General features: G+C 40.8%; 1 protein-coding gene across 1 annotated transcript in view; it reads right to left on the bottom strand.

The window, feature by feature from the left end:
• Positions 1-217: 217 nt before the first annotated feature.
• Positions 218-13,566, bottom strand: part of SNX13 (sorting nexin 13) — a 169,084-nt gene continuing 155,735 nt past the window's right edge. The window contains exons 25-26 of the mRNA XM_089673177.1: positions 11,081-11,193; positions 218-10,323 (exon numbers count right to left, since the gene is read on the bottom strand). Coding sequence (XP_089529303.1) covers positions 10,076-10,323; positions 11,081-11,193 — 361 coding nt within the window. The 3' untranslated portion in view covers positions 218-10,075. The remainder of the gene's footprint in view (positions 10,324-11,080; positions 11,194-13,566) is intronic.

The raw sequence follows: 13,566 nt of genomic DNA, 5'->3' as shown, positions 1-13,566 counted from the left end.
GCCTCTTTTGTTTTTTTTAAAAGCTCCAGACATTACTTAAAGCAGATTTAAATACGGTTTTGGTTAAAATGTATGTTTTTTTTTTTATCAGGACAAGTAGATTGTCATGAGGGACAAGTAGATTGGGACACTGGTTTAGTCCCTGGACAAGAAGTTTTTTCAAAAATGTCCACACCCCTGCAATATAAAGTAGAGCGGCACAGAACAAAACACATCATTTCATTTCTGTTAATACTTTATTAGTGTTATCAGTATTCCAGCTTCTCAGATGGACAAACAAAATAAAAATAAAAAAATGTTCCTTTCAACTCATTAAAAAAAAATCATTAACATTCAGTCGTTTTGAAGTAAGAAGGGGAGACATAGAAAGGGTGGAAATAGCATCCATATAACAAATAAGCACACAGGTAGCATTTACAATACAATGATATGCACAATTTATATTTAAACGTATATATTCCTAACATATGCTATATAAATATTAATATAGGACAGAACCACAGAGCTAGAAAACTTGAACATGGCAGATAAGACCTTTAAAACAAGTCCTTAAAAGGGTTACATCACTAAATGGTGACTAGTGAAGGGGGAAGGGACAGTTGTGCTCTATAAATATGACTTGTCTTCTCCTCATTCCATAGATTTAAAATGATGGCATTATCAGTTTTCCTCTAGTACTTAAACATGTACTAAATGGTGCATGCAAATTTCAGGTCATGCATTATGCAATTTTCTTTACCTCAACCATGGGTTAAAAGGAAAGAAAATAGCATGATTCCCCATCAACACAGTCAGTGTTGATGGGGGAATCCCTCCTCCTGCAGCAATATTGCATTCTGCCAGCGGGCAGCATGGGAAGCCTTCCCCACAGGCAGATCACAATGAACACTGTTGGTGGCTATAGCAGATCACAATGAACACTGTTGGTGGCTATAGCCACCAGCAGTGATCACAAGGGAAAAAAAACAAAAAAACAAAAAACGATAAGCTGTTCTGCTGAAGTCAATCAATAGATCAACTTTAGTACAACCAGCCTGCCCAAACAGAGTGAAATTTTGATCCATCTATGGCTAGCTTTAGTATTCTTTGTGGCTCCCCCAAGCTCCAGGTACATTATTTATAAACCCTGACTTTTTTTTCCACCTCTGCTCCAAAATTCAGTGTGTGCAGATAGTCAGATACTGTATATTGCTGTGTACATATCATTTGTAAAGGACATAAAGTGCTGCCTTCTTAGTGATATATAAAACACTGAAGGAGCTGAGGCAATGACTATATAGCTGGAAGTTTGGTACAACTTTTGCAGAGTACACTTCTACTTTGGAGAGTTGAGGAAACTGTAAACTAAACGTGACCCTCGATATATGCTTAGGGGCCCCTGCTCAGGCTATTGGAGTCCAATAGACTGGATGCCGCTGGACAGTGAAGGTGCAAGCTGGAGAGAGGTTCATCCAGAACCAGAGCACACTGTAGAGATGAGGACAGATGACCTGCCTGCTGCACACCTCACCTGATCCGAGTGGTTAGAAAGTAAAAAGCAGCCTCAGATTGATACATTCAATCCACACCACCATGATTAAATCCAGAAACGGGTTGTAGGTGAGGTTTGGAAGCATCAAGGTAAAGCTGCTTTTTACTTGCTAACCACTCAGACCGAGTGAGGTATGCGGTGGCTGGGTCATTTCTCCTCTACGGTTAACATAGACGTGTTCAGGCACCACAGGCTAAAACATGCTGTATAAAATAAAAAATAAATCTGACAAAAATGGCAACAGGTAAGGGTCAGTTTTAATGGGATTTTGTTCTCTCCAGAACTGCTTTTCTCCCCATACGGGAATACAAAATCAGTGGAGGAAGGTGAACTGAAGATCAAAGGCTATATTCACACCACCAAATGGCCAGGGCGGCCATCTGCAAGAATGAATAGTTTTTGGCTGCTGGTTGTAAATGCTGTCTGCACACACAGTGTGCAACCTGCAGCAGTTGTCAGATTTATACTCTGTACAAATCAATAGCCTGTGCCGTTGCTGTTCGCATGAAATCACTCATCCAAGTGGTTTCATGCGAAGAGAGAATCCAACCAACCCTAGATACAGCCAGTATGTATTCAGGGTTGGTGTTTCTGCAGGGTTCTGGCCACACACAAATTGGTCGAGCCTAATCGGCCAGTTTGTATGCACCCATAGCACCAAGTGTTGCTGCATTCAACACCGCAAACTGTCCACCAACACCGGTGAATGCAGTCTAATACACTTGCAGTCAATTTTAACCCCTTCACGCCAGCCGCCTTCACGCCGGCCCCTTCATTTCAAGTTCAGCATTGTACAAGGTTTAGAATCAAATGAATTTAACCTTAACGTCGTCACGGTGGTCACATGATCGGGAAAGGTCCCGATCGAAACCTTTCCATGAGTACGGACATGTGTGCTGGGAGCGCGTGCTCTCGGCACATATGTCCTCTTTTAATAGAACGCAAATGTGCGGCCGCTCGGCGTCTAGGTCCAGATGCACATTTGCGTTTGGTCGGCTTGAAGAGATTAAATGATCTCAGAAGTGTTTCAAACTGCATTTGCCCATGCAAACCCGTTGACACAGCTCCCTAGAATTTCACTACCCCTCCACCTATTTTTCCTGCGAGTGAGGCCTCAGGAAATTGATGACACACAGAGGATGTGGAAGGGATCATAAACCAGCAGCTAAGCAGAATCACGACAGAGCACAATCATATTTTACACAGCAGATTCCCCTTACAATCCTTCCAATGAACACCATTAATGAAGTAACCCCTTAATGTGTTTTTAAATAGCAAACAACCATTTTGTGAACTAATCTTCAGTTCATAAAGAAGTTTCTCACAACCCACCGATATGATGGCTTTCTTCTGAACTAAGGATTTTTGAGCCCTTAAAATGGCTGCCTGCACTGTTTCCAAGCAACCGAAACAGTTTTAAATAAAGAGATACAGGAAAGCAAGGAATGTATGAGAAAACAGGACTGAATCTCTATTTCCACCCTAAAGTATGTGTAGAATATGCGATGATTTCATGCATTGAAGCAGCATTTTGTCATGTTGATACATATAAGAAACTTTCTTGTAGATATCTGGGACAAAAGGAACATCTCAAGTTCAGTATTGTACAAGGTTTAGAATCAAATGAATTTTATCTTAACCTCAAACATTACAAACCGGGAGCATTTAGACAGCCTCCTTCTACTGTGGGGAGTGTAAATGGTATAGTCCAGGCATGTTCATATTAAACAGATGCTGTTCCCAGAAGGATGGTAAATGTAAATTAATTCCTTCAAACCTCTAAATGGAGGCTGAAAGCAGGAGGGCATACATTTTAGAGGAAACAGAGAATTAAAAACAACCAAGTTGCCATTTTAACACACCAAGCATGAGGTGTAGATAGTTAATCAAAAGTCAGGTACCAGTAAACTTGTAGGTTCTTTCTTGATGAGGCCTTTGGGACAAGTCAAGGCTTAATTCAAACTGTTCACTAAAATGCCAAATTTTAAGCCCTGCCACTTAAATAGCAAAATCTATATTCTTAATTTTGGAATGGTGTGGGGAACTGCTAGAACCTCTGTCGGTGTCCTCATTGGGGTGATAATAAACCTCCCAAAGTGGGAACACAGACTTCAGAAAAATAAATAAAATGACAATAGGTCGGATCCTCTATAATAGTGGTCTCCAAACTGTGGCCCTTTGCAAGCCTTTATCTGGCCCTTTAGGCATTATTTCTGCGACTGATGCCAACAATGCAGCATAATTCCTCCTACTGACACCAACGATGAAGCACTATTCCTTCCACTGACACCAAGGATGGGGCACTATTCCGCCCACTGACAACAAGGATGGGGCACAATTCCGCCCACTGACACCACCAATGGGGCACTATTCCTCCCACTGACACCACCAATGGGGCACTATTCCTCCCACTGACACCACCACTGGGGCACTATTCCTCCCACTGACACCACCAATGGGGTACTATTCCTCCCACTGACACCACCAATGGGGCACTCTTCCTCCTACTGACACCACACATTTCTCCCCCTAAGACCCAAGATGTGGCATCGCCCCCTCTAAAGTCTGAAGGACAGTAAACTGGCCCTTTGTTTGGAGACCCCTGCTCTATAAGGTTACTATTAATGGTGTCTTTCTGTGCCAGTGATGACCGCTATTACCAATTCATGTTCTACAGTCACAGGAAGTGAAATCTCCCCAATGGAGTTACAGACAGCATTGGATTTATTTCCTAAATCTATTCATAAATAAAATGTTTTGGAATTGGACTTTCAGGAATATCTTCATTATAAAAAAGAATCAGTATTGTGAAAACTTTTTTTTTTTTTTTGCTGAGTCTGCTTTTAGGTTTTACAAGTACAGTTAGGCAGTGCTTATTTTGGCTTATCACAGCTCTAAAATCCACTAACTTAAAAAAAAAAAAAAATAGCTTGACAGGGTGAAAGTTTTGCTTTAGCCCTCAAATATGGGAGATTATGGCTACGCTACACATACCATCCTAGGACTTCCCAGGTCCTGTGCAGGAAAACATCATTTGGATGTGGGAAAGACCACGCGGCTTATGTTTCTAACACACTTTTGTGTTTCTGTAACTGTCAGATATGAAGTAAAATTGCCCTACTAGAACACATTTCCAGCTCTTACAGGGCTCCAGGTAACATAGTTAATTTGGTTTTTGTAAGCTTTTACTAACTGGCATACCCACGCTCTATGTTTTGTTTGGAAATCACATGAATAGTTGGCGTCCGCAGAGCAGAATTACGGAAGCAATGTGCAAAATATTACAGACAATGGGGTCCCTTTTTAAGAAATGATGGGAAGTATCTGTGTTGTCCAGCTGTCATTTTTTCACAAGAGGTTAGAAAATAAAAGAAAGGTATCTGGCTGGATGCTAAGGGCAATACAGACACTTTCATTTCCACCACAGCATATAGCTCTGCCCCATTGTCATTTCAATCCAACAGTAAGAAATTGAATAGGATTTCCTTTTGGATCAAACAGAGCTGCTGGGAACTTTTTCTTAAACATGAAACATAGTTCTGCATTAAAAGCAGGGCGCTGGGGATGCCGACCAGCTCCCAAATATTTGTACTCGTAAAAAGTTTTTTCTATACCCTTCTAATGTTGAAGTTTTTTTTTAATTATTATTGAGGAATAAGACATCTGATCAAAACTAAAAATTTCTTCTTGGGTTGACGGTAATGAGAGATGCCTGTGTTTTAAAATAATGCAGATTTTCTGCTTCATTGTGGATATTCAGAGCTGCACACGATTAAAGTTTTCATTAGCCGTATTCAATAATTCTTGCCCGCAATAAGGTTTCCAATACACATGTAGATTTCTCCTCTTCAGCAATGTGGGTTTAACAAGATAAATCAATCAATTCACCCATCCACACTAAACAGTATGGAGGAGGAATCTCCAGCGTAAGCCACTGTATTCAGGAAACCACAGCACACACAACTGCCTGAAAACCCAAACAGCGACTGCATCTAAGGCAGGCTGTCACTGTTCAGATAACTAACTCAGCCAATCGAGTTTTGTCGAGCAGGGTGGTGCAGACAGGGCTATCCATGGCTCAAATTTCAGCTGGTTCGGGAGAATTGGCTCAAATTTAAGTTATATATGCCTAGCTTAACTTATTGCAACTAATGAGAATTCACTCTGCTGCAATCAGACCACTGCAAAATGGATTCTGATTGGTTGCTGTGGCTTACTGCACTTAATAAGAACATGAAAAAGAAATTTAATCAACTGATTGTATGTAAAAAAAACCCACATTTCTGGCAATAAAGGAAGTGGGGAAGGCAGCCTCGATGGACCACTTTGGCGTTCTGCCTTTAGTCTTCTAGATTTCTGTGTCTTGTAGACATCCCCAATGGACCTTCACATGGTGTGTGCAGAGGGCAGTATAATTTAACAGACAGGCAGTTCTCATCCCATCCATCCAAGGAAATGTATAGCTTTGTATAGATGGTTCACTCTTAGTGACACCACCAATATTGCATATAAATATTGCACATCTTTAAATGACACAAAACAAATACAACACTTGTTAAACTTCTGTTTCAAAAGCTGGAGCATTTCCTTATAGACATGTATCCAATGCCATCAGTACAATGATTGGAAAAGAGCCAAAAATAAATGGTTAATTTGCTTAAAACTAACTATTAAGGCTAAAACAAGGGTGTTTGTTTTGGACAATGGCACAAACTATTTCCAGCAACGGATCAAAGCATCCATATGATGGATGGTGCTGTCCAGACATAACAGTGCTGTAATATAGAGCTGCATGTAATATATATACACCACATTGTACAATCAATTTGCAGGATTCTACAGCGGACAAAGTGGATGGCAGGTTTAATTTGTGAACTGCTTCACAGTCTGATACAGCAGCTATTGAGCAGCACTCTGCAGATTCACTAAATCATGAAAAAACTAAGATTAAAAAAATATATATTTTAAAATTCTCAACTTCTTTGACGTGTTAAACATAGAATGACACTGTATTACATAATGAGCAAGGGCTTCATCACAAACACACACTCACACATGCATACTATTTACCTATAAATGGAGACCTCAACCAATCTAGTACAAAAAAAAAAAAAAGGAAAAGAAAAAACGGCTGTTGTGATTGGAACCTGAACTGAAGCAACTCGTGATTGACACAAAAACAGTCTTGGTTCACTGTAAACTTTCTACCTTCCATCTTTGCTACACAAATCCTAGTATATGTATTGTTTAGTATTCCAAATGGTATACATGAGGACTTGCACACAGTGGCCCTTTTTATTAGCACAGCAGATCATGTGGCTGCAACACTATACACAAAAGCATGAAGATGATGAAGGGGTTCAGATGCTGTTCAACCAAAGATCAGAATAAAGAAGATGCATGATTGTTAGCAACCTTAACCACAGAACAAGTGTGGTTTCCTGGTGATAATAGCATCTAAGAAACTGAAGGCCACCTGGGATTTTTCAAGCACTACTGTCTTGAGTTTCCAGAGAATAGCAAGAAAAGCAAATGGATTCACTTAACAGCAGTTGTGTAGGAAATGCCTAAAAACCTAAATAAGATAGGTCACAGGAGACTGGCCAAAAAGTTCACATATGCTCCAATAACCACTTTATAGACCTATGGTGAAGGGAATTTCTGAGTGCATAACGGGTAGAACTTTGAAGAGGAAAGGCTACAGCAACAGAAGATCAGGCCGAGTTCCATTCCTCTCAGCAAAGTCTACTAAAGAGCATGGGATCACCAAAACTGGACTGAAGATTAGAAAAATGTTGCTGGGCATGGATACCAACTTAGCATCATCAGTATGTTGCAGTGTACCTGAGTATTATCACTGACCATGTCTACCCCTTTATGGGTTCTAGATAGATGTAGCTAAAAGAGGCCCCTGAGTATATCCAACAATACATGTGGACAGTTCAAATAGGGGGCCACACACATACATGATATCTGTAACTATTGTTGATGGTGTGAAAGGTACCTCCTAATGAACAGTCAGGATGCAAGATGCTGTACAAACCCTGGACCAGTATGCATATGTGGTTTTAGTCTCATTGTGCCAAGAATGATATGAGAAGTTGACACCCAGGTAGGATGCCCAAATGTATTAGGTTTAGCCACCGCCATGATTGGCCAAACCTTTTGAAGCCCAGAAGCTGACGCACAGTCAAAAAGTAGCCTGACATGACCTAACCTGCAAGGGCTTGGGCAAGTTTACCTAACAACAGTGATTGCTATTAATGGTTTTGATGGAATGAAAAGTGAAATCTGATTGGTGGCTTGAATTGGTCAGTAGGACCCATTGCTCTTTGCATTATACTAGTAGACAACCCAAACTGAAATAGCACATATCAAAGAATGTGGGGAACTGTGCATGTAACATACAAAATGAATTGATGGATGGGATAGGCAAACTTGACCTAAGGCTGTGATCTCAAACTAGTTTAATGGTTGAGCCAGTTAGAGAAAAAGACATAGTTGTCTGGGCCATGTTAAAAACTTTTGATGTTTGTGTTATACCGTACTAGCTTTTATTCACAATATGGCAAATAATGCTCAGTCAGCATTGTGTGTCCACAGATGTTCCAAACCAAAGCTGACTGCTTAAAAGCATTTTAGTTTTTAATGTTTATGTTGAGGGAGTATATTACATTGCCTTTTGTGGTTTTCATTATTGTATGGCCATTGCATCTGATTAGACGTTAACATCTTACAGTGTCAACTTTAGGTGGTGCCAGGTAACTAGAGCACCATTACGAAATTGCTTACTTATTCACAGCCATCTCCAACGAACAAGTCAGATATAAAACACATCCTTATGAAAAGAACCCTGCAACATATTTAACTGAAATACCCCGTTAAGTGCTAACACTTCTATCTACATCAAGTATAAAAAAAAATTTAAAAATGCTAAACATCGCCTTTCTTTTTGGTTCAAACACAGAACAAAGAATGGACAAATAATGCTCAATAAATTACAAACTTCACCAATAAAAGCATTACTTTCATGTTAATTTGAATAAATTGAAAGTAATAAGATAGCAAGTGCAACTACACCCAACAGTTCTGTGTAAAAAAACTGGTAATGGCTATTGTGCTCACACAGATGCCATAAGCCACATCCCTTGGCTCAATTACACTGATCTACTGGGGAAAAGCACATTTCAATATTGTGCATAAGTACACGTGGAAGGGATGCATATTGTTCACAAATTGTTATGGTCTAACCCCATTCAGTGGTTGCAACACTTCCAAATATGTAAACTATTACATTACTTTAGAGGGAGTTGGAAATGTCTAAAAGACAGATATTAAAAAGGATTTCCCCCAGAAAGAGCTTCTATTTACAGCCCTTGGTTTATTATTAGGGATTCTGGATGTTAAGTGAAAATTTTATGGATGCACCTTCCTTAACCAACCCAGAACCAGAAAAAGGGTTCAAACAAGGGTTCAAGCTTCATACAGCTCTCCCATCTCAGTAAACAAGCTGGATGATGTACATGACTCAACAGGTCCTCTGAGTTTAACACTTTCCTGCAGACGGTCCTTCAAGTTCTGGTACATGTGCAAATCTTCATTCACTAAGGTGTGGCTATGAAATCATCACATGCTCTCCTGCAGCCAACTCCGTAATACACAGCAGGGAATCTGGCCTGCAGCCTGGCTCACAACCACCATCAATAGCTGTAAAGGATTCTTCACTGCCACATCATTTAGTACGGTTGTAGGCTCCAAACCAATGGTAATTATAAAACTCACAGCCACAGGAGAGCATTATACCAGGCAAGAAGTGTGATCAAAGAATAGCCACAATTTCAAATCCAACCTGCAAAATAGCCTAACCAAGTCAAACAGAATTTGCCAGACTGATTGTAAATGAAAAAGTAAAACCTGAAATAAAAACTTACTAAAGATCTAAACGAACGGTATATAATGAGTCTGTTATAGCTTGTACTTGCTGACAGCTGACCATTTCTAAATTCAGGGGTCACAAACAATGGCCTCTTCAACTAGTAAGTCCCTTCTCTTATTTGATTACTTTTCACTGAATCTCCACCTGTCTGCTACATGGGAACGTTAATCCCACCCTAGCAAGCATCCACTCACACCACAATAGTGTTGCCCATTGCACAAATCTCTATTTACAACACCAACTTGTGTATCCTCCAGCATAGCAATGCATTTGTGCTTGAAGAATATGTAGAAAAATACAGTCTGGCACTTTTCCCAAATCACTAGAAACTTAAGCTCTCCCATCAAGCCGTTTTTTGACAAATCCGGTAGCAGCGGTCTTTTTTTTTTCTGTGGGTTAAAACTTACTCCAACCAATAAATGCTTGAACAGTAAAAAGAATGATTAGAGCTACGCAGCTTGTGGATGAATTCATAATCTACAGGACTTGATATGACTGGTGTGGAGACATCGGTTTTTAGCCCCAGAGAGTTTCCCCAAACCGCTGTTCAGCAATTCCAGGACAGAACACTGCAGAGTCTTCAGGGCACAACTAGAAAGTTTGGAGTGTCACCTTTTCTGTAAGGCGGGTGCATGGGAAGATTGCGGTCTCTGTTTATATCGCCGTGTTCTTTCCGACCTGGAATGCAGTTTGATAAAAAGCTCTCTGAATTTACATTGTGAAAATAATGTTTCCAGGAAGCCTTCCAAAAACACATATACAAGTCTTCTGTTTAGTTGGGTGTGCTGAAACATTTCAAAGACACGAAGAATGCCCTTTCGCGTTGTCTCTGCCCCAATGATGTGCTTCAGTTCATCTAAGGGAAAGAAAAGTGTTTTTACAAAAAGTTACAAGTTACAAAAAGTTAATTTGCAGACACACAGAAAAATGCTTGGTTAAAATACATATATTAGAGCTGTTTTACCTTCAAATGATTTGTATTTCTGTCCTTCAAGTCCTGAGATTTACGCAATTACCATACTTTGCAGCCAGACTAGTGACCTGACTTTTCTCTGCTGCAGTGGAACAATAAAGCTAGGACACCCTCAGCCTGTGATTGGACATTGAAGAATCAGCAGGGTTCATTCTAATGCCCACACTACCTTCTCCTCCTGTCTGCACATGTGCACGGCAGCACCTGTCTTGCCCTTAGTGATGCCCCCTACCTCTCTGAGTGCTGCTGTACAGGGGGACCACAAGAGGCTCATACAAATTCAGGTACTTACAGCACATGCATTTAACAATACTTTTTGTGACCCTTAATGAATATGCAACTGAATTCACCTTTAACATCCATTTTTAGAGTCTGCTGCATTTTTTTAAAATTATTATACAGTAAAGTTCCATGCCCAGTAGGCAAGTAGATAAAAGCTTAGAACACAAGTTGGTTGACTTCTTCCCCTAAGAAATAAAAGAAGCCGGCGTGTGAATGACACAACCAGAATATTTATATATTGTTATATATAGCTTTGGATGGAGGGAAAATTACAAGGAAATTTCAAATCCAATACTTTTCTGGTCTAGAAGGACCAATTTTAAACACTGCACTGAAAAGATAAGTGTGGTCACTATACCTGGCATAATTTCCAGCAGCTTTGTTTTTCCTGCCACTCTAGTGCGCATTCGTATACTGCGGTCTCGGCGGGCGGCTGTTTCTGCCAATATTCCATTCGGCCAAAAGGAGTCTCTGTAAACAGTAACCATTTGATGAGTTACAAATTCACATGCTACAGATACAGACAATGCAAGAGGTAACTGCAACCTACAGCAGGTTTGGTAATAGTTTTCGTAATAGTTTCTTTCTGCTTGAAAACCCAATCAAATGTTTCCAAATTGAGCATTTTCCAGTGTATGATCACTGAACTGGTTAATCAAACATTTATCATTATGAGCATGTTCAGCAGGGGTCCTCAAACTACGGCCCGCCAAATACCTTTATTTGGCAGAGGGAAAAAAAAAAAAAAAAATGGTGCCGGCCGGTAACTAGCTAGGCTGCTCACTGCGAGCACCCAGCGAGCGTCAGCCTGGAAGCCCCGGATTTCACCTTCTGCAGCGAGAGGAGCAACAGGACAGGAGGAGAGCACACCAGGCACCAGGTACAGTGCATTGCGGTGTTCAGTGTATCAGAGTACAGTGTGTTACAGAGTACAGTGCATGGCACTGTCCAGTGCGTTACAGTTTACAGTGCACTGCGGTGTCCAGTGCGTTACAGTGTACAGTGCAAGGCAGTGTCCAGTGTGTTACAGTATACAGTGCATTGCGGTGTTCAGTACATTACAGTTTACAGTGCACTGCGGTGTTCAGCGTGTTACAGTTTACAGTGCATTGCGGTGTCAAATGCGTTACAGAGTACAGTGCATTGCAATGTTCAGTGTATCAGAGTACAGTGCGTTACAGTGTACAGTACATGGCAGTCTCCAATGCGTTACAGTGTACAGTGCATGGCGGTCTCCAGTGAGTTACAGAGTACAGTGCATGGCGGTGTCCAGTGCAGTTACTGTTGGCAGTAAAAAATGTCCCGGCGTCAGTGGAAGTAAACAGTGCCCCATCTTTGGTATCAGTGAGAGGAATTGTGCACCACTGTTCGTGTCATTGGGTGGGAAGACTCATGCCCCATCGTTGGTGTCACTGGAAGGAATTGTTCCCCATTGTTGGTGTCATTGGGAGGAATTGTGTCCCTTCGTTAGTGTCAGTAGTGTGTGTGTGTGAGAATTATGCCCCACTGTTGGTGTCAGAGGATGAGATATTGTCCAAAGGGCTGGATAAAAGCAAGGAAAGGGCCACAGTTTGGACACCACTGCTATAGAGTACTGAACTGATGGTGGTCAGTTGCTGTACCATTGCAAAGGAGAAGGTCAAATGTTGGATGCAGCCCTTGAGCCATGGTTAAACACACACATCTACTGTTTCTCCAATGGTTTGTTTTACATGGACAAGGCGCAGGTGCATTTTGAACACTTGAAATTCTGCATGCTGCATTTCCACGTCCCCTTTTTGTGGATATAACAGTCTCCACATTCAGTCAAAAGAGAATTTGTGAGTTCAGCTACTGATTTTGAATGAGAAGACCTGGCTCACAGTTGGTTGTCCAATTCAACCCAAAATTGTTGCATAGGATTGAGGTCAGGGTGCTATGCTGGCCACTCTAAGTCCTTGACAGCAAACTTTACAAACTGAGGTTTATTTTACTAAAGTTGCAGTGTGCAAAATCAGGCTCTGCATATAAACCAATCAGCTTCTAACTCCAACTTGTTCAATGAAGCTTTAGCAAAAAAAAACTGGAAGCCAATTGGTTTATGTGAGCCTGATCTTGCACTCTCCAGCTTTAGTAAATAAACCCCACTGTGTCTTTATGCACCAGACTTTCAACACAGGGGCACAGTGATCCTGGAACAGAAAAGAGCCTTCCCCATACTGCTGCCACAAAGCGCACAAAGGTCCAAGTGCAGGTTCACAACATTCACTAAAATGAATGGCCTGTCTTACGATAATATGTTTTAATAGGCCTTTCCACACACATGTGAACCTGGTCTAAAAACATCTTTGTACAGTATGCCATAGCATTAAAACAATTGTAAACCCACATGCTCTTGTCCCAACCTAGTGTAATGTCTATAAAAATAAAATCTGAAAGCATTAAATATAAAAAAAAGCTCCTGAATACCCCTTTATTTTCTGTTTTTTAGGTCACATGACCACTCCACTTTTTCTGGGCTCTTCCTGGCTTGAGTGGTGGTTGGACCAAGCTGTAGCACGTTGCCCTGACATCAACAGTAAACACTCTTCCAGTGCAAGTGTTTTTACCAGTGATGTGCTGCAGCTTGGTCCCATCCACCACCTGGGCCATGAACAGTAAGCCACAGACTTGGCTTTTTTTTTTTTTTTGCAATGTCGGGCAAAGAGCATGCAGATCGTTGTCAATGCAGACCTGGAACCAAAAGTCACTAGCAGGATCAACTGGCATTTTATTCAAAAGTAACATGATGCAAACAAAAAGAAAGGCACACGTTGATAGGTAAACACATACTGAAGGCAAAAGAGTGTTTTGTTTTTTTTTGTT

This window comes from Staurois parvus, unplaced genomic scaffold, assembly GCF_062004578.1.
Source record: "Staurois parvus isolate SC_StPar_1 unplaced genomic scaffold, SC_StPar_1.0 ptg000136l, whole genome shotgun sequence".
NCBI classification, from domain to species: Eukaryota; Metazoa; Chordata; class Amphibia; order Anura; family Ranidae; genus Staurois; species Staurois parvus.
This window is presented reverse-complemented; position numbering and strand designations above follow the sequence as displayed.